At 31.2% G+C, this 27,662-nt stretch overlaps 1 protein-coding gene and 1 long non-coding RNA gene across 2 annotated transcripts in view; one reads left to right on the top strand and one right to left on the bottom strand.

Moving 5' to 3' along the window:
* Positions 1-343: 343 nt before the first annotated feature.
* The window catches only part of LOC146536393 (uncharacterized), a 34,554-nt gene continuing 7,235 nt past the window's right edge, over positions 344-27,662 (bottom strand). Inside the window, exons 3-20 of the mRNA XM_085190533.1 lie at positions 27,443-27,640; positions 14,821-14,973; positions 14,317-14,407; positions 13,616-13,808; positions 12,983-13,180; positions 12,192-12,411; positions 11,532-11,751; positions 11,174-11,393; positions 10,448-10,720; positions 10,137-10,164; positions 7,041-7,193; positions 6,285-6,375; positions 5,802-5,994; positions 5,323-5,520; positions 4,078-4,297; positions 3,666-3,885; positions 3,105-3,324; positions 344-932 (exon numbers count right to left, since the gene is read on the bottom strand). Of these exons, the coding sequence (XP_085046659.1) occupies positions 659-932; positions 3,105-3,324; positions 3,666-3,885; positions 4,078-4,297; positions 5,323-5,520; positions 5,802-5,994; positions 6,285-6,375; positions 7,041-7,193; positions 10,137-10,164; positions 10,448-10,720; positions 11,174-11,393; positions 11,532-11,751; positions 12,192-12,411; positions 12,983-13,180; positions 13,616-13,808; positions 14,317-14,407; positions 14,821-14,973; positions 27,443-27,640 (3,363 nt within the window). The 3' untranslated portion in view covers positions 344-658. The remainder of the gene's footprint in view (positions 933-3,104; positions 3,325-3,665; positions 3,886-4,077; positions 4,298-5,322; positions 5,521-5,801; positions 5,995-6,284; positions 6,376-7,040; positions 7,194-10,136; positions 10,165-10,447; positions 10,721-11,173; positions 11,394-11,531; positions 11,752-12,191; positions 12,412-12,982; positions 13,181-13,615; positions 13,809-14,316; positions 14,408-14,820; positions 14,974-27,442; positions 27,641-27,662) is intronic.
* On the top strand, positions 15,240-16,481 carry LOC146536394 (uncharacterized). The gene is made up of 2 exons (XR_014878252.1): positions 15,240-15,497; positions 15,819-16,481. It is a non-coding gene; the product is annotated as an uncharacterized LOC146536394 (long non-coding RNA).

Consider the following 27,662-nt stretch of genomic DNA (forward strand, 5'->3'; position numbering starts at 1 on the left):
GGAGTTGAATGTATTATTTAAGCGCGTTATATTTGGTTTCACATTTTTTGTAATAGTTATTATTAGTAGGTAGGTTTTTGTTTATAATTTCTTCCGTTTAAAAATAGTCATTTAAATATATTTAATAAGTACTTGAAAAGATTAGTAGCACAGATTTAAAATTACGGTACCTACTAAAAAATCCTTGCTGTATAAAACAATTGGAAAATCCTTATTGAAACTACAAAAATGCGGGTTGCATTAAGATTTAATTAATTTTCACATTATCTTAAGTGCTTTGCAAACATACATTACATGAATAATCCAGTAGTTAAAGCGGGCGAACCCGCAAGAGGGTCGCTAGTTATTATATAAAACACACCACGGACATGGGTGGTGAGAGAGCACGGACTCTCTGCTCTTTTGTCCTTTTGTATTTGTTTGATTTGGACTTTTTTAAAAAAAAATATTCCAGTATACTCCTTTACACAGCAAAAGAATTGAAGTTTTAATCTTATTCATACAGTTATTGCGTTCAAATTCATGTTCCTCATAAAAATATGTCGTTTCATAAAATGAATAATACATTTTTCAGTTCAGTAGATTAGAATTACAAACAAACAAATGATACCAGTCTGGTCTAGTCTGGTCCTATATGGTCTAGAACCATATTGAAGTGCTAATTAAATTTCTTACTCTTAGAAACTGTATTTTTACATAATAAACTAAATAAATAGCTTAACAAATATTTAACAATCATACATATCGCTATTATTACTAATACTAAATCTAAATACAATTTTTGATACCAAGGCATGAAAAATCTTGAAGGTCGCAAATGTGGTGCTCCTCCAGTCTTTATGACATGTTCCGTCCAATGGACCAAATCTTTGCTGGGATGGACCGATCTGTCATGGTAGATATTACTTAGCTCCTTTACCTTTATTTTGTATCTGAAAAAAAAGTTATAATTTAATAAAGAGTTCTGGTAGGTAAAATGCGGCGTTGAGTTACACCGCCTAAAATATAATAAAAATTGAAAGAAATATGGAACAGAATGCCATTGCACTAGGTTCATTCTGCCTACCTCCCATTATGCATCATGTGGCATAAAGTGTGACGTTAAAAAAAGGAAATACATAAACTGTATTTAAAACTCTAAGTAAATTATTGTTCCAGTCTCTATCTCTTATTACTTCTTTCTTTCTCTTAACGTTATAATATATTTTTTAAAAGGCTTATATTTGACTCTCTTATTGATTTTTTTAACATAGTACATTTGAAACAAAAAAACAATAAATAACGTGGATGGTTTTTGTTATCCCAAAATAAAGTTACACACTTCTAGATCATTAGATTTATACACCTAGCCCGCCAAAGAATGTTGGATTATGAAATTATTATCAATTAATATGTATAGTTAGGCATATTAATTGATAATATCCTCATTATCCATTTCATAATCTAGGAGTTATCAATGTTTTTAATTTCCCCTAATATTGATAAAGCTATCAAATTGATACTGCGATGAACTTTAGTATATTCGATTGCGTCCTATATAAATATTATATCCGGTTCATGTTTTTATGATAACAGCTTGGACTTGACTTAGTTATTAGATTGTACCATTTATATCGAGAATGGCCATCGTGTCCTCACAGTCCCTGACTGTGAACACGTGGGTTCGATTCCTATTCGAGGAATTTTTTATAACACACATATGGACGTCGGGTCTGTCAGACCAGTGTATTTATTGGTCATATTCCGTCTGTTTTTTAAAGGAAGAAGACAATTTTATGTTTTAGTTTACATGAATAGCCTCTAATCAAACAAAATCAATATAAATAAAATCGATTTTTATTAAACTTTACGCATCACAACGATTTAAGTAACTTAAAGTCACAATTTCAGTCTTTGGCCACATGGGATGACTCTTAAGAAAATAATACTATAAAAAAAAGACAGATAATAAAATAAATATTTTTTTAAACAAAATATAAAGTCTAACAAATAAAAAAAATAAAGAAATTACATCTTATGTTATAAAATAAAAATTTTGACAACACCTCAAGATAAGGTATTATTGAACATCGATACACAATGGCTTTCAACATTGTAGGCAAACAGGACGATTGCAGTCAACATAAGTATGTGTTGTGTTTCTATATATCTTTTGGGGGCAAAGTGTACATGTTTTTCAAGAACCCAAAACAATTTTTTTACCTTCATGTTCAATAAATGATAGATCAGATCGCGAAACGCGAGTCAAAGTCATTCTCAATTCTTAGAGTAGTTTAGTATACGAAACGCGTCTTTTTATTTGATAAAGTGTTATTTTCTTTATAAAATGTCGTCGTCCAATTCTTTTGTTTGATGTTGATTATAAAGTACCGATATTTTTGTCCCTGACGTGCTTGGTCGATCATTTTTTTCCATTTTATCATAAAAACAAAAAAAAAATAATCTTTTTTAGGTAAATAATATTTATATTCCTAAAATATATAACAAACAATGCAAAATAATACATGATATATAACAATAAAAACATTTGAATACAAATAATACAATTAAAATATTAATATATATTTTGTAATATTATAAAAATATATGGTGTTTTGAAATCATTCATGTATGGGAAACATGGACGTCGGGTCTGACAGACCCAGGCCCCGTTTAGAAAGTTAAATACTCACGTGTTTTGAACCCAGAGACACAACCACTGCTATCTACATTCATTTTGTCATTAACACGAAAGGTACTGAGAGACTCAGTGGCGGAGGTCACCGAGAAGTGACCGATTTGTAGAATTCGTAGACCTAGATGGGTCTGTCAGACCCGACGTCCATACTTAAAGGTTAATTCTTCTCTTAGGAAAGACGAAGCGCGGTGTTAAGCTCTGTTATTCAATTCACAATATTTTCAATCCGGATAGACAATGGTGGTGCCCACCTTTTAATAGCAGAAGAAAAATTATAAGTATTTTTTTTTTTTTGGAAACAGTCGTGAATCAAGGTAGGCATGGAGGAAAGTGGAAAACAGAAGATTCCCAGTGATACAGATACAGTGTGAAGCGAAAAAATATAATATAATCATTAACTTTAAAAACAAATATTAACTTAACTTACTTTGGATCGGAAAGAACCTCTTTAATAGCAGTTCTCAATTCGCTAGCCATCTCATAAGACAAATCTACCTTCCTAGCGAACCCCTTCTGTACTCCTCTAGCCACGTTTGTGAATTGATCAGCGAACACTGGAATACCGATAATGGGTACCCCATAGTGGATAGTTTCAGTAGTCGATAGAAGACCTCCGTGAGTAATGAATAAGACGCTGTTATTATGAGCTGTAAATATTTAATGATGTTATTATTTAAAAAAAAAGGTGGAAATGGAGAAGAGTTTAGCATACGAGAACGACAAATTGTGAAAAAATATTGTAACGTGTTTTATTTTGTTAACAAGTCATGGAAAATTGGCGTTTCAAAATATTTCTTGTTAAGAATTTTACAATGCACGCTGTATCCCGCACATAGCAGGATAGGCTTAACTTTATGTTAAGAAACTCCGTTCACCACTTTCTGCCAAATTCTGAAGGCATTGCTTAAAAAAAAAACAAAACACTAATAACAAAAAAGGCACGGACGACAAAATTTATGGTGCTAACAATTTAGAAAAAAATAGTTACCTAAAATACTTTGCTGAGGAGCCCATTGAACTATGTGAACGTTGCTAGGTCTATTTGGTAGTTCCTCCTCGAATTTCCATATAACCGTCTGCTTTAGTTCACCAAATACTTGCAAGAGCTGTCTCTTTAAATCTTCTGGAAAGTGTTTGCTTCTTAAATTCGATCCCATACTAAAGTAAATAACTCCATGTTTTGCACCGTCCATTAACTTTTGTAGATCCTGAAACAATTATAAGACAACAATTAAAGTAAAAAAATATAATTTAAATTATTTAATCTTCTTTGAAACAGACATAATTGTGAGAGTTTAGAAGGTCTATTAAAAATATAACGTTCCTCAGTACTCTAGATTTACCTTTGTTAAGTACATTTACCTATTAAATCCCTTTTCTGTTTAAGAAAAAAAACTCACCGCAGGCAGAGGTTTTACATCATTATCAATATGATATCCACCAATATGTACCAAGCTTGGAGGCAACACTGTAGCAGTTCCCATTGACACATGAGAATTACTTAAAATTAGAGACGCATTATATTTCAATTCCTCTAATGTTGGTACTGGATATCCTCTTTTACGAATTTCTGGGGCAAATATTTCATTGTATATTTCATTCTCAATTCCAGACACGTAACTGAAAATAAAAAATATTTCATACAATTCTGTGTGAAACAATCTAACGAAGTTTGTGAAATCACTCTGTTTTCTCTGACGACGGATTTTAAGGCTGTACTTTTGTATTGTTTAACTATATTTGGTGAATAAATTCCCATATTAGTAATATGCACGTGAATGGAATGAAATTTGAACTAACAATTTATTTATAACTGTGTAAATGGGCATATGAACAAAATATAATATTTAGATTATGATTTTTATTTTGTATTGTATTTTCAATTAAATATGAAAATGTGATTCATTCTTTTAATATTAGGTACTAAAGATAAAAAATCAATTGCTACCACGATCAAGAACAATACTTAACGATATATAGTTAATTAGGTATTGGACATGGAATTTTCACAATATACCTACTATTCTTAATCAGATAATTGTTTTACGATAATAAAAAAATATATTTAATAATACACCTCGTAGCACCATGAACGTATCTGGTTAAATATACTTTTTTATATTAGAAAATGGGGTCTGATGGTATGTGGAACTTTCGTTCATAGACATCTACAAGCTGAGGGGATTTCAGTTGTTTTGCCAGCCTCGAGGGTATTTACATTCGTACACACGACACTTGAAAGCACTCTAATCATAGCGCTCTGGAAACACCTTCCTGGAGGAAAATTATTCCATGACTTGCACGTACACAGGAAGCATGATCTTGGTGCACGGACACTAAACACCAAAAATACATCGAGGTGGTGCAGATGATATTTACTCTTATGGCCGAAGCCACAATAGTAGAAGAAGGACAAATAAAATAATTCCCGGAAGCAGCAATTGCCCGTAGAAAAAGCGATAGAATACAGACAGCGAACCAACATCTCTCATCACTTAAATCTTAGCAGTTATCTTTTAATAAACGTTTATCTAGAAGAAATTAATACATTTATGAGCTAGACTTGTTTCATAGAATTGTCTAACCTCGTAAAAATAATGCATTAGATTATTTCAGATCAAAAAAATCATAAGCTTTATACTTACAACATTTTCACAAAGTTTTCAAAGATCATCGCACCCAACTCTTCCACTCGTTGAGAAAACGTCAGAGGAGGAACATACTGTGATGTGATGCCTACAGTGTAAGCAGGATTTTGCACTTGATCTATTAGACGTAGCACCGTAAGATGGGGCTCGACTGTCGAAAGCCATATGAAGGGACAGTTGAATAAAGCTGAAAATCTAATAAGAATTATAACTTATTGGGTTATTTTAAGTCACTTTTTTTTTTAATATATATCCCACATATTTATGGCAGGAGGTAGATTGAAGGAACCTAGTGCAACGATACTCTGTTTTCCACTTTACACTATGAAGAAAATTAATAAAAAAAATAAAATCTTTTAAAATGAAGAAGAAAAAAATCTTCTTCAGACGTAAATGTGACGGCTATAGGTTCGATTCCTATTAAAGGTAATAAATTATTTAATATTATAATGTTATGAACAATAAAACTAACTTACCCAGACATCATTTCAAAGTACAACCATTCAATTATAACCAAATCAAATTTTTCATTTTTATCACTTATCAGTTTCTGCACTTGAGGATCGTATAATGTTATATTGTTTATATGTAATAAGAACGGTGCTACATTGAAAAATTCATTGCCGCCAGATGTTTTTAGTTTCGACTGGATGCTCATAGGTGGTTCTTCTATAAAAATATTTAGCTTAGATATAGACACATTGAATAAAATAAATATTGTAATAAACGGTTTCACTTTCAAGTTAGTGAGTAGGCATACTGTTTTAACTATATATTAGACTAATAGTCCTTAAAATTTCAGCTTTGCTAAAATGACGTTAGTCCTGGTGGCTCTGGGATCTTGGGTTATAAGATATAACTATTGTAGTCTATTCGTATCATAAGCTATTTCTTTTCGACAACGGCATCGAAAGCCACCTGTAAGAGCTTGTAAGTCAAATATGGAAAAATATAAATACCACTAACGACGAGTTTAGCACTTTCTTGTATCTGTATAACTCTGACATCCGGTCGGTCTTTACTTGGTGCAAATCCAGTGATGTAGGTTACCTGTAAATATTACATTCACGAACTTTCATTTATATAAAGTTGGGATCAATAATTCTTCAATCAATTACAGCTTTACAAGGAGCCCCATAAAATTTTGAAGGTCCCGATTGTTATTTCTAATTGTCTATCGTTTGTTTTAGATAATCTTTGTTTTTCCTCATTTGCAATTATTTCAATGTTTTCTAAATAGGAATTAATTTCATAACAATATTCAAAATCAGATTTCTAAGGGATTTTTGTGAGAGGGTAATTAGCAAATTTGTCGAACTTTAAATTGACATAACTTTTATATTTATGATCTTATTGTAATAAAATAACCTACTACCTAACCTACAACTAAAATATCCTATATGTTTTTGGATGCTTGCCAGAATCCAATGGTGAAAACCGCATCTAAATCGGTTAAGCCGATTCTAAGATTAGCGATAACAAACGCTCAGACAAACAGACAAAAAATGTAAAAATCATTGTTTTGGATTCTATTACGTTAATAAAGGTTCCCAATAAAAAAAATTTTTTAAATATCTTCCAAGTACAGACACCGACCCTCTTACAATTTTATTATAAGTATAGATAATTGTGTTCAGCCCGGTCGAATTAATCGCGGACTTGTAGAAATACTAAAAAAAAGGTAGAGAATAGAGTAAGAAAAGTATTATATTCACTTCATGTCCAGCATCTGCTAAGGAATTCACCAACGCCTCACCGAGTATCGCATGGCTTTTTGCAGGTAAAGATGATACTACCAATATTCTATAACCATTGACACTCAAAAAAATGTTTAATAATACTAAACTGCTCAACCATTTCATCATTTTCTAGAAAAAACAACCAAAAATATTTTTTTTATATGTAGGTATAACATGAAAGTCGAATGCTTCAAATTTAAAAAAAATAACAGAATTAAGATTTAAAAAGCACTTTAATTTATAAATTTGGAAACAATTTTTTATATAATTTATTACAAAAATAAAAAAATATTTTTTATTTAACAAGAAATATTTTATATAACCCAACAACCGTCGACACTTACGGCTACTTTATCACTAACTTTATCAACGAAAAACTCGTGAATTCATCTATTTTATAATGATGTCATTTCAGTTTATATTATAATCTCGATGTCAATAGTATACAATCTCTTAATTACTTATATATATGTGTAAACCGTAAAATGATAACGATATCATATCATACTCTACACGCAATCCTCTAGAATTCAGCGGAACGTGGTTCCTAGGTTCCTTTCCGAATTCTGGGTCAATTGCGAGATGAGTGGCGGAATTCAACGCCGAACTTTGCGTCGGTACTAGAGCAAGATTATTTAAATGTTATGAAAATCAAAATATTAAATATTTAATTTCTTCGAATGGTCATCGAACCCACATCCTGTCGTTCGTTGTTGCTTGTCACTTTTTCGAAGTACCTACACGATATAACATCGTGGCATTAATTTATTTGTAAATGTAAAGTAATTTCTACCCGAAATTCATTGCGGCGGCGGCAATTTTTTTTATATTCATTTCATCTTTATTTCACCTTCATTTCATTTTCACTTCACCTCGCTCTAGTAACGAGGCAAAACGCGGCGTTGAATTCTGCCATTCGTCTCGCAATGCTTCCAGAATTTGCGGAAAGCGGAGAACGAAAGTATCTTAATGAGGACGGAGTCTAAACCCTAGATTCCCAGATTTCCTTTGCCTAGCTTAATAAACATAGGAACTGTAGGCTTATTTTAGTACAGTATAGTTTCTATGCTATAAAAACGTGTCAGGGAGAAGGGAAAATAATAGAATTGACTAGTTATTTTGGAGTATTTTATTTATATTATTTATATTTATTTTTTGAAGATTGGTTTTCACTTATATATTTATTAAAATATATAACTGAATACAATAATAGTTGTAAGTAAATACACATGAACAAATAGTGAAGTAATTGGAGCCTACTAGTTTTCAACTAATCTATAAAAAGCTCTATAAAAGCTTGTATTATTAACTAAAATAAAAGAGATTTTGTCAAAAATGAATGAAGTGTTTTTTTTTTTTCAAACAAAGTAATTAATAAAATTATTGTTGTAAAAAATAAACGCAACGCACGCATACATAAACCTATCAAAGGGACACCGCCGCTCACGGCTAATTGCGAAATCGAGTCGTAGGTATTGGCGATAGAGTTCAAAGTTGTTTAGTAAAATAGTAAATATTAACAATGGGAGCAATTATTAGCCAACTTTAGAAATTATTGATAAATTATATAACTGGTAGGTAGGCAAATAATAAATTAATATAGTAAAATTTTGATGCCAATTTACATTTACAGAATGTTAATTATAATTTAATATTATTTAAAATATAAATATAAACTTATAGAAGTGTGTATATATAATTGAGTACTGTATAGTTTTTTGTATTGGTGTATTTGTCTGAGGCAAATATGTATGTCTGCAGCTAAGCTTCCAACTTGTCAAGCAAAGTGAGACAATAACGGTGCCAAAATGTGAGAAGGGACGTAGCTCACTATAAAAATGAGTTTTGTGTAGTAAGATATGTGTGGGAATATAAAAAATTAAGAAATAAATACTCCCCGGGTTTTAGAAATTTTGAAAATCATTCCGTTAGCACACTGACAGACGATAGCTCACGGCGATTACACTGTTTAACGTTCGTATTCTTCTTCGTTCGTTTGTTCTTCTTATTTTATACACAAATGACACTTAATTAGTTTATTTCACAAAATATACAGTAAATTATATATTTCAATACTATTAAATACACATTTTATAATAAAAATTGAGGAGCTAATCACTTGACATGTTGCTAGGCCAGTGTTGCCAGTCAGTCAGAGTGGATAAACATCGTGAAATTAAAAAAATGGGTATGGGTTTGAAATATTTTTCCCTATAAGCTGCCCCCGTAATAAGAAAGCAGACGCTTTCACCTGTATATTATAAGGTTATTGATTATTATTATTCTATTCAACTTCACGCTGTATTCCTCATATGGTAGGCAGGGGAAGCTTAGTGTTGAGACACTCCGCTCCCCACTTTCCGAATTCTGAAGGCATTTCGAACGCGACTGGCCTTTAAAATAAAAGTTTATTAATTAATTTATCTTATATTTTACCAGAAAAATTTTTTTTAATTATAATTTAATTTCTTATCTGTTTTATGATTTTATAAACATAATATTAGATTATGCAAATAATCTTAATTAACAAACCAGGTAACCGTGCAGTAATCTGTAAAAACTTATAAAATTTGGTTATTTTATTAGTATACCTAATTTTTTATAATAATTATTTTTTCTTAATTAACCAAAATATTTCAAGTGTATTAATAACATACAAATTGTAATTAGGAAACTTATATACAAACAAAAATATAGTAAATTTGAACCCTTGGACGATTTATTTACAAGAGGCGTGAGTTTTCTTCTCCAAAAAAATGTTTATACGTTTTCTAAATAAATATTTTTCTATCCTAGCTAAAAATAGTTTTTAACAATTAAGTATTTATTAAGTATTTAGATTACACTCACCATGGGAGGAATTTTTTTATAAACATATAACAATTTCTTGTTTCATACAGCTGTAGAGCTCACAGCATCTCATAATAAATTTATAAACATTTCTATAATATACTACTTAAGGCCGTCATGGCGCAGGGGGGGCAATGTATCGAGGAAATGGAAAATAGGGAAAAAAGTGTCTTCATGGAACAGACGGTCCTAATACCAGGATCCCAGATTCCCTTTGCTTACCCAGCTTCGTACGAGATATAGCGTGAAACTACAAAACAAAACCAAATATATAAATTAAAAATCTAATTAAATCAGCTTCCCGCACACAGCAGCAAGTAGAGGGAACTTGATATTAAGACACTCTATTCTCCACTTTCCACAGAATTCTGGAGGCAATGCGTGAATAAAATATATATACTTTCATATGTCTTTTGTTCTGTATGTACATTAATACACATTGTTAAATTGACATTTAAATATAGAACTTACAGTTAAGCAGTTAAAAAATTACAAACAAACAAACCATAACGCCTAGGACAATGTCCCAATACTAGTTAAATTTCTTAGTTTTAGTAACTTCCTTTTGACGTAACAAACTAAGTAAATAACTTAATAAATATTTAATACTTATAAATATTGCTATAATTACTAATATTAAATCTAAATACAACTTTTGATACCAAGGCATGAAAAATCTTGAAGGTCGTAAATGTGGTGCTCCTCCAGTCTTTATGACATGTTCCGTCCAATGGACCAAATCTTTGCTGGGATGGACCGATCTGTCATGGTATATCTTACTTAGTTCCTTTACCTTTATTGTGTATCTTGAAAATAAAATGTAATTTAATAAAACGTGCCACTTGAAATCTTGAAAGTAGTAGGAAAGAGAATAGAGTGTGAAAATATTTAAAACTACGTAGGTGTTTTTTCCAGTCTCCATCTCTTACTTTCTCTTTCTTTGTTTATTAGTATCCTAATGTATATTTATTAATTATATTTATTTCATATATTTTTTAGCGCAGGGCCATAATGCATAAAACGCGACGGATTGTGGGTTCGATAAACACCCGAGAAAATTAAATATTTATTAAAATTAATATTTTCTTTTCTTCACTCTGGGGCCGAGGCAAAGCGCAGTTTTGAGTTCCGCCACTCAACACGTAATGCGTCCAAAATACGGCGGCAAGTGGGGAACGGAGTGTCTTAACACTAGGTTCCCTCTGCCTACCCCGCTGTGTACCCCGGGATACAGAGTCAAGCTAAAAAAAAATACTAACTTAGGGTTGGAAAGAACCTCGTTTATAGCAGTCCTCAATTCGCTAGCCATCTCATAAGATAGATCAACCTTCCTAGCGAACCCCTTCTGTACTCCTCTAGCCACGTTCACGAATTGATCACCGAAGACAGGAATACCGATAATAGGCACCCCATAGTGGATAGTTTCAGTAGTAGATAGAAGACCCCCGTGAGTAATGAATAAGGCACAGTTTTTATGAGCTGCAAGAATTTAATTATGTTATTATTCAAGAAACCGGTCAATTGAGAGCCGGACTCGTCAACGGAGGCTTACGTATCAATTTCAGGATTAAGTCAGAAGTCAATTGAAAGAAGAATTTATAAAAATATAATAGCTACCTAATATACTTTGTTGTGGGGCCCATTGTATTATATGCACGTTGCTAAGTCGGTTTGGTAGTTCCTCCTCGAATTTCCATATAACCATCTGCTTTAGTTCACCAAAAACTTGCAAGAGCTGTCTCCTTAAAACTTCTGGAAATTGTTTGCTTCTTAAATTCGATCCCATACTAAAGTAAATAACTCCATGTTTTGCATTGTCCATTAATTTCTGTAAATCCTGAAAAAAATATTATTACAATTATTAATGTTAGATAGAATAATTTAAATTATTTAATCTTCTATGGATGTGAATTTAAGGCCAATCGTTGGGCATGGGCACAAGAGTGCGACTGTAAACGCGACAGATTGTGGGTTCGTTTCAATTTCGAGGGAATCGAAAATGGGGAATGAAAGTGTCTTATCATTATGTTCCCAGGTACCCTCTGACCCTCTTACATATTAATAATATAGATGTATAAATAAAACAATTTCCCTGTCGAAACAGACGTAAGCGTTAATCTCCAAAATAAATAGTAGTTTAAAAATGGGTTTTCTCTTATTTGTTTTATGAAAATATTTATTTAAACTATAGCATTCCTTAGTACTAGATAAACAATTTGCACTTTTTATCAAACGTTACTAAGTCCCTTCTCTGCTTAAAAGACTAAAAAAACTCACCTCAGGCAGAGGTTTTACATTATTATCAATATGATAACCACCAATATGTACCAAGCTTGGAGGCAACACTGTAGCAGTTCCCATTGACACATGAGAATTACTTAAAATGAGAGACGCATTATATTTCAATTCCTCTAATGTTGGTACTGGATATCCTCTCTTACGAATTTCTGGGGCAAATATTTCATTATATATGTCATTTTCAATACCGGATACGTAACTGAAAAAAAATATATATTTTCATACTTGCCCCCAATTTTTTAAGAAGGAATCTTACGAAGTGTGATAAATGCTGTACATTTGTATTGGTTTTTTGGTGTCACGCTATATCCTGCACATATCAGGATAGGCAGCGAGAACCTGGGAACCTAGTGTTAACACACATCGTTCTCCAATTTCAAACTCATCAACTTCATTACAAATTTTTATTTGTATTGTATTGCATACAAAATAAATACATACACTAGTACTTCCCGTTGACCTACAATCATGAAATTGGAACGGAACCTTTGGGTGAGTTCGACTCCCACTTGACCGGTTATTAGTTCATTTATAATATATGATTATTTTTATTAAAAAACTATGATTATTTTATGTAACCGTGGCACAGTTTGAACATATATAATTAAATGTTTAAAATGTTATCTTTTGAAAAGTGTTTGTCTAGAGACATTCATGAATAGACTTAATTAATCTCGTAGAATTGTTATCCTTGTGAAAATATATGTGTTGCCTGGAAACATTTTATGGTAAATATTTCCAATAAAAAAAATAAAAAAAGTTTTTCTTACAATTTTTTGACAAGCTTTTCAAAGATCATCGCACCCAACTCCTGCACTCGTTGAGAGAATGTCAAAAGAGGAACATTAAAAGAAGTGATGCCTACAGTGTACGCCGGATTGTGCTCTTGATCTATCAACTGTAACACCATACGATGGGGCTCGACTGTCGAAAACCATATGAACGGGCAGTTGAACAACACTGAAAACCTAAAAAAAAAATTAAAAAAAAAAATAATAATCAGCTTCACGCTGTATCACGCAGCAGACAGAGGGAACCTAGTATTAAGATACTCCTTTCCCAAGAGTGGCAGATTTCAACGCCGCGATACTAGAGCGAAGAAATGGAAATATAAACGTAAATAAATATTTCACTTCCTCGAGTGGGGATCGAACCCACAACCGTCGCGTTACAGTCACACCCTTGTGCCACTGCGCCACTACGGCCTCAACAAAAAAAAAATAAAACGGATTGCGTTATTTCAAGTCTTTTTTTTTAAGGTAGACAGACAGTACCTAGCGTGAAGGCACATATTTCTCAATTTCTACTTACAAGCAAATTATTGAAAGACTTTTAAAATAAAGAAAAAAAGAGGCTCTTGTGGCGCATCTCTCCTTTCTATAGTAAAAAGAAATAGAGCTTACCCAGTCATCATTTCAAGGTACAACCATTCGATGATAACCAAATCAAATTCTTCATTTTTATCACTTATCAGTTTCTGCACTTGAGGATCTTGTAATGTTATTTTATTTACATGTAACGTGAACGGTGCTACATTGACAAATTCATTGCCGCCTGATGTCTCTAGTTTAGATTTGATGCTCATAGCTGGTTCATCTATAAACATATTTAAAAGTAAGTAAGCTTAATTATATATATTTTAAAAAATAAAAATTGTATTTTTTATTTCTTGAGGCCAGGAGTTGTCTCAATGGGAATGATGTGTCATAACACTAGGTTCCTTCTGCTTCCCTGCTATATTCTATCCCGCATATAGCAGTGTGGACAGAAGGAACCATGAAGTAAGCGTCGAGCTAAAAAAATAATAATTTAATAACTGCTAACGTTCCTTAATTGCACATAAATATTAATATATCCATTAAGTTTATATTAATATTTATATATAGATACCAATTACTATATTAATAAAGACAACTATTTCATTAAAACTATTAACCATGTCCGTATATGGGAATGCATTGACCTGGTTTATAGAAATAACTTACATTCCAGCCATTAAGCTCTAATTGCAAAAATTAGACACTAATCGCGTAGTGTCTGTTTATAAGTGGCCGAAACACAAAAAATCGCGCAAGCTAAATTAAATATGGCTAAATATAAATACCGTCTATTAGAAGTTCAGCAGTTCCATGTATCTGCATAACTCTGACATCCGGTCGGTTCTTACTTGGTGCTAATCCAGTGATGTAGGTTACCTATAAATATTTAAAAAAAAATTATCAGCTTCACGCTGTATCCCGCACACAGCAGGGTAGGCAGAGGGAAGCTAGTGTTAAAACACTCTGTTCCCCAGCTTTTGCCATGTCTCTAAGTCCTTTGGCAGCTAAGACTATTCTAACCATATCTCAATTATGTAAATCCGTCCAGTGGCTCTGGAGATATGAGTTAATAAAGAATATTACATACAAGATACGCATGAAAAACATAACCCATCCTTAGCAGTCGGGAATAAAGGATGTCATCGATTTTATAAGCGCAGCCCTACAATTCGATTCCCATAAAGGGGTATAATGAAACAGTATTCATCCTGCTACGTTGAGCTACTGGCAAAAAGAGGAATACAGAATTATAGATTAGAATTAGAATTTAGAATTATAGAAGTACTCACTTTATGTCCAGCATTTGCTAAATGATTCACCAAGGCCTCACCGAGTATTACATGGCTTTTTGCGGGTAAAGGTGATACTAATAATATTCTATAGCCATTGACACTAAACAAGAAGTTTAATAACACTAAAATACTCAAACACTTCATCATTTTCTGTAAAAGGAAAGTAATCATCGATGTTTTTATTTATTCCTTAAAAAATATTATTGAGTCACAGTATGTTTAATATAGTAAAAATTGCAATTTTCTTCACTTTTTAATGATTATTTTTAAGTATAATGTTAAAGCCGAGTCCTTCATAAAATTTAAATAAAAAAAACACATTAATTTATAAATATAAAACCATTAAATTATATATTTTAAATAAAAATACATATAGAGATTTATTATACATAACAAATATACATACATACTAAACAACCGTTGACACTTACAGCTACTTTATCACTAAAAATAATATAGTTGGTAAATATTACTAGTAGGGGAAAAGTGCCATGAAGGAGCCAGGTTTTGAAAGAGCCACAATTATAGTAATATTATAGTACTTTAGGGACGAATTCGTTAGATTATTTTATTTTTAAGTGGCAACATTGTTTTCCCGCCACCCACAAAAATTTGACAGTTCATCGGAACCAACGGACGCCGACACGTCGAGTTTAAGTTTTTGGCATTCCAAAGTAAGTATTTTACCTCCTTTGAGATGTTTTTTAGTATTTCATTGTAAACAAATACGGGTACTTGGATTGTAGATTGAGTTTATGTATATTTTGGCCTTGTAACTGCATTAAAATTGAGTTTAAAAAGTTTTGATATCGTTGTCATTTTGGAGGTTATATTTTTTTTAAAAATAAGTTATGAAAGAGCCGGGTGGACGGGCCTTGAAAGAGGTGGCTCTTTCATGACTTCGAATTTAGACCCCGATTAGAATTTTGTAAATTAATTATAATAATAAATTATAATAATATTCTTAACATACATAATTAAATTATTTGCTTCAGATATTTCATTATGGAGAAGTCTGATCCAAAAAAACGAAAAAGGTCCGAAAAATCAATAATTGAAGAAGCAGTTAGTGAAGTTTTAGAGAAAGGTCTGTCCATAAACAAAACTGCACTGCGCCTTAAATATATCGAGGGCATATTTAGCTAATATAGTTAAAAAAGTAAAGGCTTCAGGTGAATCATCTTATTTCAATATTGTCCTAATATAGGAAATAAACGTATTTTCACAAAAGATCAGGAGAATATGCTTGTGGACAACTGTAAAGACATCTTCAAAAATGTGTTGTGATCTATCAAGATACCAAGCTAAGAAGCTGGCATTTGATTATACCATGGCCAATGGTATCTGCCCAGACAAGTGGAAAGAAATTGAAAATGCGAGTGATGATTGGCTCAAGGGATTCATGAAGAGGCATAAAGGTTTAACTCTGAGAAAACCTGAAAACCATTCTAAAAAGATAGATAGATAAGATTTTGAAGCTTATATTGAATGCAAGCAATATTTTTTTTAAAAGATCTCATAATTTAAGTATGTTGTTTTTGATAGAAGATATTATATTTTTTTACTCTGTTTAATTATCGAGATTTTTATTAATAAAAGAACTATCCGCCTCTAATATATTAAGAAAAATAGAATATAAATAAAATAATATAATGTGATTGGTCTGAATAATATAAGTTTAAAAAGTTTGTTAGAATTATCTACTTATGTTAAAATGACTGATAGAATTTTAAAAAAAAATATTACTTTTTAATAAGAATTATAACATCGTTTTTATTTAATATTGTTTAGCATAATTTTCACTGTTATACATCATAATATAAGACTGGCTCTATATAAATATTTTATTATTATATTTTTTTTATTATTATATTATATAATAAATATTTTATTATTTTTTTATTGTACTTAAGGGTCATTTCGTACGAAATTACCTAGTTTAATAAATAAATAATAATTTGAGAAAAAAAATCTTTATTTCTTTAATTAAAAATATATTTTTTTGCTTCATTTAGTAAACTGGCTCTTTCATGCCACTTCTCCCCTACGTCATATTTTATTTATATAACTTAACACAGCGAGAAGCTGATAAAAAACACCACTTATGTTATATGTGAACTGCAACGTGATAATAGAGTTATATTTCATACAGTAGAAACTCGATTAACCGGACTAATTAGTGTCGTTAGCCATTCGGATAATGAGAATCCGGATAATCGAATGTATAACGAAAAGCTGGTTTTGTGCATATGTAGCACAAAGTTATTATATTATCTCTATTAAAAGCAACAAGTACATATCAACGAAAATCATTATTATTCATTTATTAAAATAACATAAATGAAAATAAATTATTATATTAGAATTTTCGAACAACTGATTTATACACATATTTAGGTACATATCAATTTTCTTCGGTTCCATTGTAGTAGGTTGTATAAAATAGTTATCGCGGTTGATAGTCCGGATAATCGCGAATCTGTATAACTGAGGGCCGGATAATCGAGTTTCTACAGTATTAATATCTCATTCTTTTTTACCATTTCAGAATTACTTACAAACTGCAATTATTACCGTCTATTATATTTTACTTATATATTCAGTAGCTTTATAGAGGATTCACACTATAGTGTCAGTCAAGTTCAAGTCAGTTCTTGACTTCTCGGTCCAATCACGCTTATAAAAATGCATCAAATATAATAGAGAAAGAGAGAACCTAGAGTTCGGACATATTTTATTTTTCACGATGAAAAAATGGGCCTTGTAGGGTTAGCTTGTCTTTATAATATCATCGTGATATAATTAGGACAGTATACACCTCGTTAAACTTCAATTTAAAAATTGTGAGTTACGGAGTGCCAAACACTACGGTCTCTGCATACCTCTTTCGCCTCGTCTACTGTCATCAACCTCTTCATACATGCCATCCGGGGGGTCCCCGTGCTTTTTCCGCGACCTTCCTCCAGCTTTATTTAAAAAAATATTATATTATTGCAAGATCTTTTCAAAGATGCAGGTATTTTTAGTATGTAGTAGACTTTACAATTTGTATACATTTAAGTATATTTTATTATTTCGACAACAAATACAATGTTATAGTAAAAATAGTGACAGACAGATATAGGAATGAGAAATAAAGATAAACTTCTTACGCCAAGTTTTGGCCTTCAAAAAGTTAATAAATCTTTTATGGGTCTGAGTATATATATATATATGTAATAAACTAGTAGTAGAGTCCTCTAAGTTTGCCTCTACATGACAACAATTTAAAATAACTGTAAAAACAATACTAACAAGTAAAACTTTATACATTGTTTAAGAAAATTTACAGGATAAACATGTATGGAATTATTATCTACTGAATAGCGTTAAGCTCAGTTTTATTATAGTGTCGCAAAAATCCAGGGCAGTAAGGCAAATCACCAAAAAAATCATTGACGGTAGATAAATGTAATAATTGTTTGATCCGGTTAAAATTATCAAAATATAATTTAAAATATATAAAAATCTCGAATTATTTATTAAATATTGTGAAATTTAACTTTATTAAAAATTAAAAGGAAAACTGTTTTGAGAATGATCCAAGTAAAATAACTATCTTTATATCTAAAACTTAGACGTCAATGTATAAGAACAAAACAAAGTTTTGCGAAGTTAAACGTACATCGCGAAATAGTTGACAAATAGAATTGCTGGCTTCGAATTATAAAAGTTTTTAATTTAACGTAAGATGGCGGGTGCTTTCCTATATTTTTCTATTTTTACGATATAAAGTGACTTAACATAACTTACAGAAATATTTCTCATATGAACGGAGTGTTTTAGCATTAGTTTGTCATGTCAGACGGAGAAAAACGCGTGATGATGAAACACCGAAAATCACACACACAGCAAGGTAGGCCTAGGGAACCTAGTGTTACGACACTACGTTCCCCACTTTCTGCGGGATTCTGGAGGCATTGTGTATTAAATATGTCATTCAGGAATCGAACCCACAACCTATACAGTTACACGCTTGTGCCCTAGTGCTATTAATTTTAATTTGTTTTTTTAACTCATATTCATATTCATTTTCTAAAGGAGGCAGAACCGAGTGATAAATGGTGGCAATTATTTATTATTAATGGCGTCAATGTTAGTAGGTGTCTATTTTTTTCTAGAAAATAAAATGTAACTTTATTTATTTTTTTTACATTAATATAATAATCTTATATTACAATGTTATTAAATAATTATAATAATCAAAAGTGTTAATTAATTATTTATTTTTATTTACCTATTTTTTTAAATTAATTATCGTGTTTTTCTCTCATAGCGACAGAAAAGGCGAAATATTTTGAATTATCAGTATTAAGGAACGACCATTGTTACAATTTAAGTATAAAAAAAATTATAATTAAAAATTAAATTTAATTAAATTAAAAAATAAATTGTCAATAATATTTCCTAGTCTTTCTTAATTTTTCAACGATTTCTGATAAAGACGGTATCACATCCCTGCATATAGCAGGACACAACGTTCTCGAGAGCGTCTGATAATAAACGCGACGGTTTCGAGTTCACTTCTCACTCAACACAACTTGGAAAATGAGGAACTGCTACCCTGCTAAATGCGGGATACAGCGTGAAAATAAAATAAAAAAAATTTTGCTTATAATCTTCTTACATGCATTATACTTGACAACAATCTCCAAATACTTTGTTTGCCAAATAATGTGTTAATTATTAATTTAATTTAACTTTATTAGGTACATTTTTGTTGAATTCAGATACTGTGTTGCTTCCAGAATTCAGCGGAAAGTGGAGAACGTAACTGTCTTAAAGAAAACGGAGTGAATCAACTTTAGGTTCCCAGGTTACCTGTGCCGACAGCTTTAAAAAAATTTAGTTCGTTTTTTTATATACCTATCTAAGTATATTCGTACCGTATTTACAGAGACGATTAATATGAAAGTTTTAAAAGTTTAGCTTAAAACAATAGAAAAATCTTATGGAATATGTCTCTAAAAATAATGAAAAATACTTATAAAATATATCGCATATTCTATAAGATTTTTTTAGAATCTAATCTATTTATATTGTGCAATATATTTAATTTATCGATTTGGGTGACCAAAGTAATTTAATCTTCGCTTGACAATTTTTTTTAAATGAAAAATGATCTCATATACAATGATAGCACCATACACAGTTAATAACTAATTACTACCTACATGAAGATAATATTTTTTACAGTTTCCTGATTAGGAATCTTAAGCCGTTTGTTCTAAATCCATGATATCTAATGAACCTACGTACCGTAAATAATTCGTATTTTTCGGCCGACGTAGTTAGCAAGTGTTTAAAATGTTTTTATGAACTTCGATCGTATGTATTCTGAATTTTTGAAACGGAAACTTTGAAATTTACATTGCAAATGTAAAAAAATTATAACTAAAGAAACTAAACAAACGCTTTTGTGAAACAATGTACCGAAAAATTAAAAGAATATTAATTTGAATTAAGAATAATAATATATTTTTAAATATATTTTTTTATTTTATCATAGTGGCTCAGTTGCTCATTTACAACACGGGAATAGTGGTTACAAAATTCAAATCCAAAGCATACGTGCTATATTTTAATATGGGAGTACGACTATTCTAATATGGGAGTTTATTTAATCCATACCTATATTATAAATTCGAAAGTAACTCTGTCTGTCTGTCTGTCTGTCTTTTACGCAATCAGGGCCAAACCGCTAATTTAATTGTGATAAAGTAATCATATAGAAATACAATTTTTTATCATATTTGTAATATTTTCGATATATACCAATATATTAAAATACTTATTAATTTGACATGCAATTTATTCCGCCATGTTAATAACAACCGTCGCTATGCGGCCGTTGCTAGGCAACGATTTGCAAAGTTTGTTGTTAGAAGTCGTCACCCAAAATGAGCTTGCTTAACGCATCTCTCTATTGAAAACTGAAAATAATTTCATAAATATATTTAATAAATATTCATATAGTTCAAGCGGGCGTAGCCGCGTTCGGGTCCACTAGTATGTTTATAAAATAATATTGACAATGTGACATCTGTCGCCCAGCATCCCATATCGGATGTACCTATTTCAAAATAAAAATAACAATTAGCTTCTCGCTGTATCCCGCACACAGCAGTTTATTTATAACTTTTCTGATCACAATTGTAAAGCTGACTTTTACAGTTTTACGGAGTGTCCTAACACTAGAATAACAGGTTCCCTTTCCCTACCCTGCTATGAACAGGATGTAGCGTGAAACTAAAAAAAATATTATAAAAGTTGATTACTAAAATTATAAAAAAATATAAATTATCACAACTACTACTATTACAAGGTTATTTAGTATGTTAATTAAAAATAATTAATATAAAAAATATTGTAGAATATGCAATTAAGATTTAAATGGTAATAATATATTTTTTTGCGCTAAGTTACATAAGTTTTTGAGACCATAGTGGCGCAGGGGCACAAACGTGATTCTGTAAAAGCAACGTTTGTGGGTGTATGGGTTCCATACCCACTCGGGGAATGAAATATTCAATATATCCATTTCCTCGCTCTGGTAATGAAGCAAAATACGGCTGATTACCGCGGCTCAAGAATTTGATGGAAAATGGGGGTGGAATGATCTTAATGGTAACGGAGTGGGTTAGCTTCATGCTTCACGCTGCACATAGCAAGTTAGAGGGGACTTGGGAACCTAGTGTTAAAACACTTCCGTTCCCCATTTTTGCCTCGTTATCAAACGAGAACGATAAGCAACCTAATAAAAATATTAAATACACAACCGTTGCGCTTATAATAACACACTTGTGCCCCTGCGCCTTAGGCCTTTGGCCTAAAAAAATATGTATTAAAAATGTCTATTATGTTAAAAAAAAATAATAATAAGCAAAGAAAACAAAATTATATTACTTATACAGCTTTTTTTCCATTTTTGCTTCTAAATTTCCTTACAAAATTAAAACAAAATACTAGTACTACGATTACTAGTTCTATACATATTTATTATTAACTAGCTATTAGCATTCAATAAGCATGAAATCTTATATATCGCTTGTTCTTGTTCATCAATATATTAAGAAACTCATAAATTTAATTTCAATAAAACAACACCAAAAGGTAATTTCACGGTAATGTTACCTACATCGATTTGTGCCAGTTCAGCACTTAATCAATTCGCGAATGCCTTTGTGTTCTCCATACAACGTGTGTATGGAGAACACAAAGGAGATTGGTACAAAGAGAGATAATGTCAAAGAAGAAATTGGTAAAAAGAAGCATAAAAAAAAACATTGAAAATTAAAGGTACGGAGAACTTTATGAGGAAGGATCATATAAGGGACGGATAAACTTGGGACAAGGTGAAAGGATGTAGGAAGGATGAGGGTGGAGAAGTGCCATTACACAGTGAATGAAGCCTCAAAACATCAGTCCTACAACTTGTCACTAGATTAAGTGATTGTTCTGCAAAATATTATAGATTTACTAGCGGCCCGCTCGCGGTTTCACCCGCATGAACTATGTTATTATTATATATTATTTCTGTCGCCATGACTACGTCCTACTGACGTCTATGCAAAATTTGAGACTCCTAGCATTTATAGTAACGAAGTTTCATACAAACTTTCGACCCCAAAAACAACCCCTTAGAAATCGAATATTGCAAGTTCCCGTCTTAGCGAACACCCACGTCCTATAAATAACTCCTATGCAAAATTTCAGATTCCTAGCACATGTAGTTTCTGAGATTTCGTGATGAGTGAGTGACCTTTCGATTTTATATATATAGATTGTCATAAAAAGATCTATTATATAATTAATAAAAAGATATATTTATTGTTATAAATGAGGCCGTAGTAGCGCAGCGGCACAAAGGTGTGACTGTAACGCGACGGTTGTGGGTTCGATCCCCACTCGAGGAACTGAAATATTTATTTACGTTTATATTTGCATTTTTTCGCTCTGGTGTCGAGGCAAAGCGCGGCGTTGAGTCGTGCTACTTAACACGCAATGCCTCCAGAATTCGGCAAAAAATGGGGAACGGAGTGTCTAAACACTGTGTTCCTTCTGCTTACCCCGCTGTGTGCGGGATACAGCGTGAAGCTGATTGAAAAGAACAGAACTCATTAGAATATACTTTTATTACATTAGTTAATCAATTTTACATTTTTAAATATAAATTATTATAAAAAAGATTTATTGTTAATAAAATAATTTGTTCATGTTTCATCTTTATATATAGAAATGAATGTTTGTCTGTGTGTTCTTTATAGAATCGTAAAGTAAGCATTTGATCATGTGATCATCTTTAGCAAAGTTTATATGAACAAAATCAATAAAATGATTAAATATTAATTGAATATTTATGTAATGTCTTTCCTTGAAATATATTTTAGTTGGTACCGTAGCAATAAGGGTACTTCTAGTATGTTATATAGTTTATACATAAATGAATCAAACTCACAGATGATGTTAATTTTTTAGCTTCACTAGTGTTCACATATTCCACATATAGCAACCAAGCATCGTCCAATTATTCAATTCCTCAACACAAAATGCAAAATATAAATTCACAATTATTGTTCATTCAATTATATCCGTTTTTCTCAACAACAAAAAACGTACAACAGCATATAAAAATGTAATTGAAATTACTATTATAGCTATCTATATAATAACATCTTGAAAATAATTATGTGTAATTTAACCAAATGCAGTGAGACGTACCTACAAAAACTATAATTGAAGCAATTATATTATATTACAATGAAATAAAAAAATAATATTAAAAAAATTAACACGTTTAAGGCTATCTATAACAATAGGAAATTTAATGTTAATGCACTCCTTACGTGCACCAATTGCATGTTGAATGGTGCGAATGAATCGTGATGAACACCACGCTTAATAAAAAGTAAAAATAGTTAAAACAATACACAATTACACATGAATTTTATTGAAACAATTAATAAAGACAACTTGATAGGAGGGAGGGATAGTTCCTAGTAGATGTTGCTTCACGCTGTATCCCGCACTCAGTAGGGTAGGCTGAGGGAACCTCGTGTTAAGACACGCCACGACTGGCCTCTTTGGCTTTTTATTCTATCCATTGCTATATTCGTCTAAGCTTTTTTAATATCCAAGTTTTAAAAAAAAAAACAAAAAACGCGGCGTTGAGTCCCGTCGATATAATTATTAAACATACTTACTATTTATTTTGTACTATTTTATAATAAAATCATTTTTTTTACTGAAAAACACAATAATTATATTCGTAAACTTATAACTTGAATAATTTACACATAGGTGTGGATATTCGTAAGATTCGTTAAATACTTATATGTTAATTATAATAACCTTGCGTTATATTATAAGCTAATGGACCCGAACGCGGCTACGCCCGCTTGAACTATACAAATATTTATTAAATATATTTATGAAATTATTTTCAGTTTTCAATAGAGAGATGCGTTAAGCAAGCTCATTCCGGGTGACGATTTCTATCAACAAACTTTGCAAATCGTTGCTTAGCAACGGTCGCATAGAGATAGTTGCTATTAACATGGCGGAATAAATTGCATGTCAAATTAATTATTTTAATATATTGGTATATATCGACAATATTACAAATATGAGAATAAAAAGTAACCTATGTTCATCCCGGTACTCTCATGTATCTCTATATGTGTATTTTATCACAATTAAATTAGCGGTTTGGCCCTGATTGCGTAAAAGACAGATAGACAGAGTTACTTTCGTTAGAATGTATAATATAGGTATGGAAAATGTTGTTATTAGGTATTATATAACTATAGTTTACACTTAATTTAAAGAAGAACAAAGCAAACAGAAAGAAACAAGAAATGTCTTTACTTTAGACTCTTATTATATTGTAAGAGAAGAGTAAAAACAACAGTGGCCAAGTGTGGCCAGTATAAACAAAATAGAATATTTACTTAGATATTTGTATAATAATAATAATATGGACCCTTGTAAAAACTTATTGGTTAAAACGCTTGGAAGCTTATATATAGCAAAGTCGTAATTGTACCTTAAGACACCCCGCTACGCTTTTCAACTGAATTCAAGAAATTGTGTTCGAATTGCCCTGAATGGAAATCGAACTCTGAGCAATTGTGTGTTCAGGTAGCAAAATCCCAAATGCGCTACAATATCCTTAGTTTATTTAATTTATTAAAATATTTTTGTCATAGACTGATTGATTATAATGTTTTATTGCTAGAGCGGGAGCCAGATCAAACGAGACCTACGTTATAAGACTTAAAAGTTTCTCCGGTTCCAGTAAGTACTATCAGGGAATATGAAATTTGGATGGTGGTTGCCTTGTCAGATATAAGGTAAATAAGGTACATCAAATAATATAACCTTCGTAAAATTATAAAGCTCATTTTTTTAAAAGCTTTTATTTAACTTGCAATGTATGTATGTGGATTCGGGTGAAATCATAGAGCTCAATTTTGAAGTAGATATCGTCAACCGATTGAGCTGAAATTTTGTATACACGTTTACTTTGGATGAGAATAAACGATAATATATGTGACGTCATTCTAAATGTAATATGGCGGACCATGCAAGATGGCAGAATAGTTATTTTTAATGTACTTCTACAATATGGGTATCAAATGAAAGGGCTCGTTGAGAGCAACTCGAAAAATAATGTGATGTCATTCTAAATCCCATAAGGAGGAAATCGAAGATAACCGAGTACCTATTTGGTCTACTTCTACAATATAGATATTAAATGAAATGGGTCGTTGACCGTAACTCTAAAAATAATGTCGAAAAATGCAGTCAAATTACTATTACACGAAAAAACATTTTAATCGATCATGCCTATATTATTAATAACTCTCCAATTAACAAAACTCATTTGGTTCGTGATTTAGGGATTTTATTGGATAGCAAATTGCAAATGAATGAACATATTAATTACATTACGAATAAAGCTTACAAATATTTAGGTTTTGTTATTCGTTCATGTAAACCCTTCAAAAACATTAATTGTATAAAAAGTGTTTATTTTGCGCTTGTAAGAAGCATATTAGAGTATGGTAGTTGTATCTGGAATCCTCAGTTTGCTAAATATATAAATGCTATTGAAGCTATACAAGTAAAGTTTATTAAACACCTGAACTTTAAAATATATAGGAATTTTGGGACCTACGAGGAAAGCTGTAAACACTTTCATATTACTTCGCTAAGTGATCGTCGTGAATTATTGGACTTGATGATAATTTATAACCTTCTGTCAGGCAGCATTGATTCACCCGAATTGCTTTCATGTCTAAATATCAACGTACCTATAAAAAGAACTAGAAAAGCCCAGTCTAATCTATTTTATGTACCTACATCACATACTAAATACGCGGCTAACTCTTTTTTCTCTCGGGTACCATTATTATACAATAAAAAGTATTCTCATATTGATCTCTTCCATTTATCTGCAGATTCTTTTAGAAACCAAATTAAACGGTTTCAATCTACATAATTGCTTATATAGTTATACACACACATATACATTAGCACACACATAGATACACACACAACACACACACAAATGCGGCATTTTATCTTATTTTTAACCGATTTCTGTAAGAAAAGGAGGTTATCAATTCGAGTGTATTTTTTTTTTTATTTTTTTATTTTTTTTATGTTTGTTACCTCATAACTTTTAACTGGGTGGACCGATTTTGATAATTTTATGGTATAGCTTCCCGAATGGTCCCATTTTTTTTTGGTCCATGTCTGACAATGGTATCCATGAGAAAATCACATAAGTCTTAAATTTGCATTATGCATGTGCGCGACTAATAGCCGAATAACTCAATGTCGCGCCAACCGATTTTGATGATTCTTTTTTTATTTGAAAGGATACACTTCAAGGATAATTTGGTGAAAGTTTGGTTAGGTTTCGATTATGGAATCCGGAGAAAATTGAGAAAGTTTGTTTTTTTTGGTCAAAAAATAATTATACTGTAATAGTTACAAGCAAAAATTTTTTAAATTGATGTCAGAAGTGAGATTCCTGATCATTGCATTTCTTTTCAACCAATCTCAAAAAAGAGGATGTTCTCATTTTCAACCAACTTCAAAAAAGGGAGATTCCGAATTCACCCGAATACTTTTTATGTTTCTTCTTGTCAATATACCAAAATGTAACTTTGCACAAAAATAATAGCTAATTAAATGAAGTTTTACATAGAACAATCACAACCACTCGTTGACAACCACTACCACCACCATCACCACTCGTTCAAGAAGCATCATTTTAAGATCTACCCATCACTAAAAATCGTAAAATAAATTAATTTTTAACAAAAACAAAAACCGACTTCTAACAACGAACTAAAAAGTGAAAAATAATTATATAAAGATTTTATAATTTTGAAGTCGGTGTCAAGCTAATGCTACTACACCTTTACTACAATATCTAATTACTAAGCCTTTTTGTTTTACTTGGCACCGACTACTACTAATTAATTTATTATATTATCTTATTTATCGATAATGTTAGAATAAGTATAGGTATATATTAGTACTTGCATGTTATACTATTAAAACTCACATTTGTAGAGGATATTATTACTCCAATGATGCCAATTTTCCGCCCATTTTTGGTAACTATTATGCTTGGTTGATACAAGCCCTGAATAGTAGGCTCCTCATCATCGATTATGTTTGCAGTCACTACTGGAGATTTTAATTCTTGAAGATATGGAACTACACCTTCAATTCCATTGTCAAACTCATGATTGCCAAGAACCTGTAAAAATAATAGAGTACTG

The sequence above is a fragment of the Heliconius melpomene genome, chromosome 9, assembly GCF_056956725.1.
Source record: "Heliconius melpomene rosina isolate 202511_hmr_F chromosome 9, ASM5695672v1, whole genome shotgun sequence".
NCBI lineage: Eukaryota > Metazoa > Arthropoda > Insecta > Lepidoptera > Nymphalidae > Heliconius > Heliconius melpomene.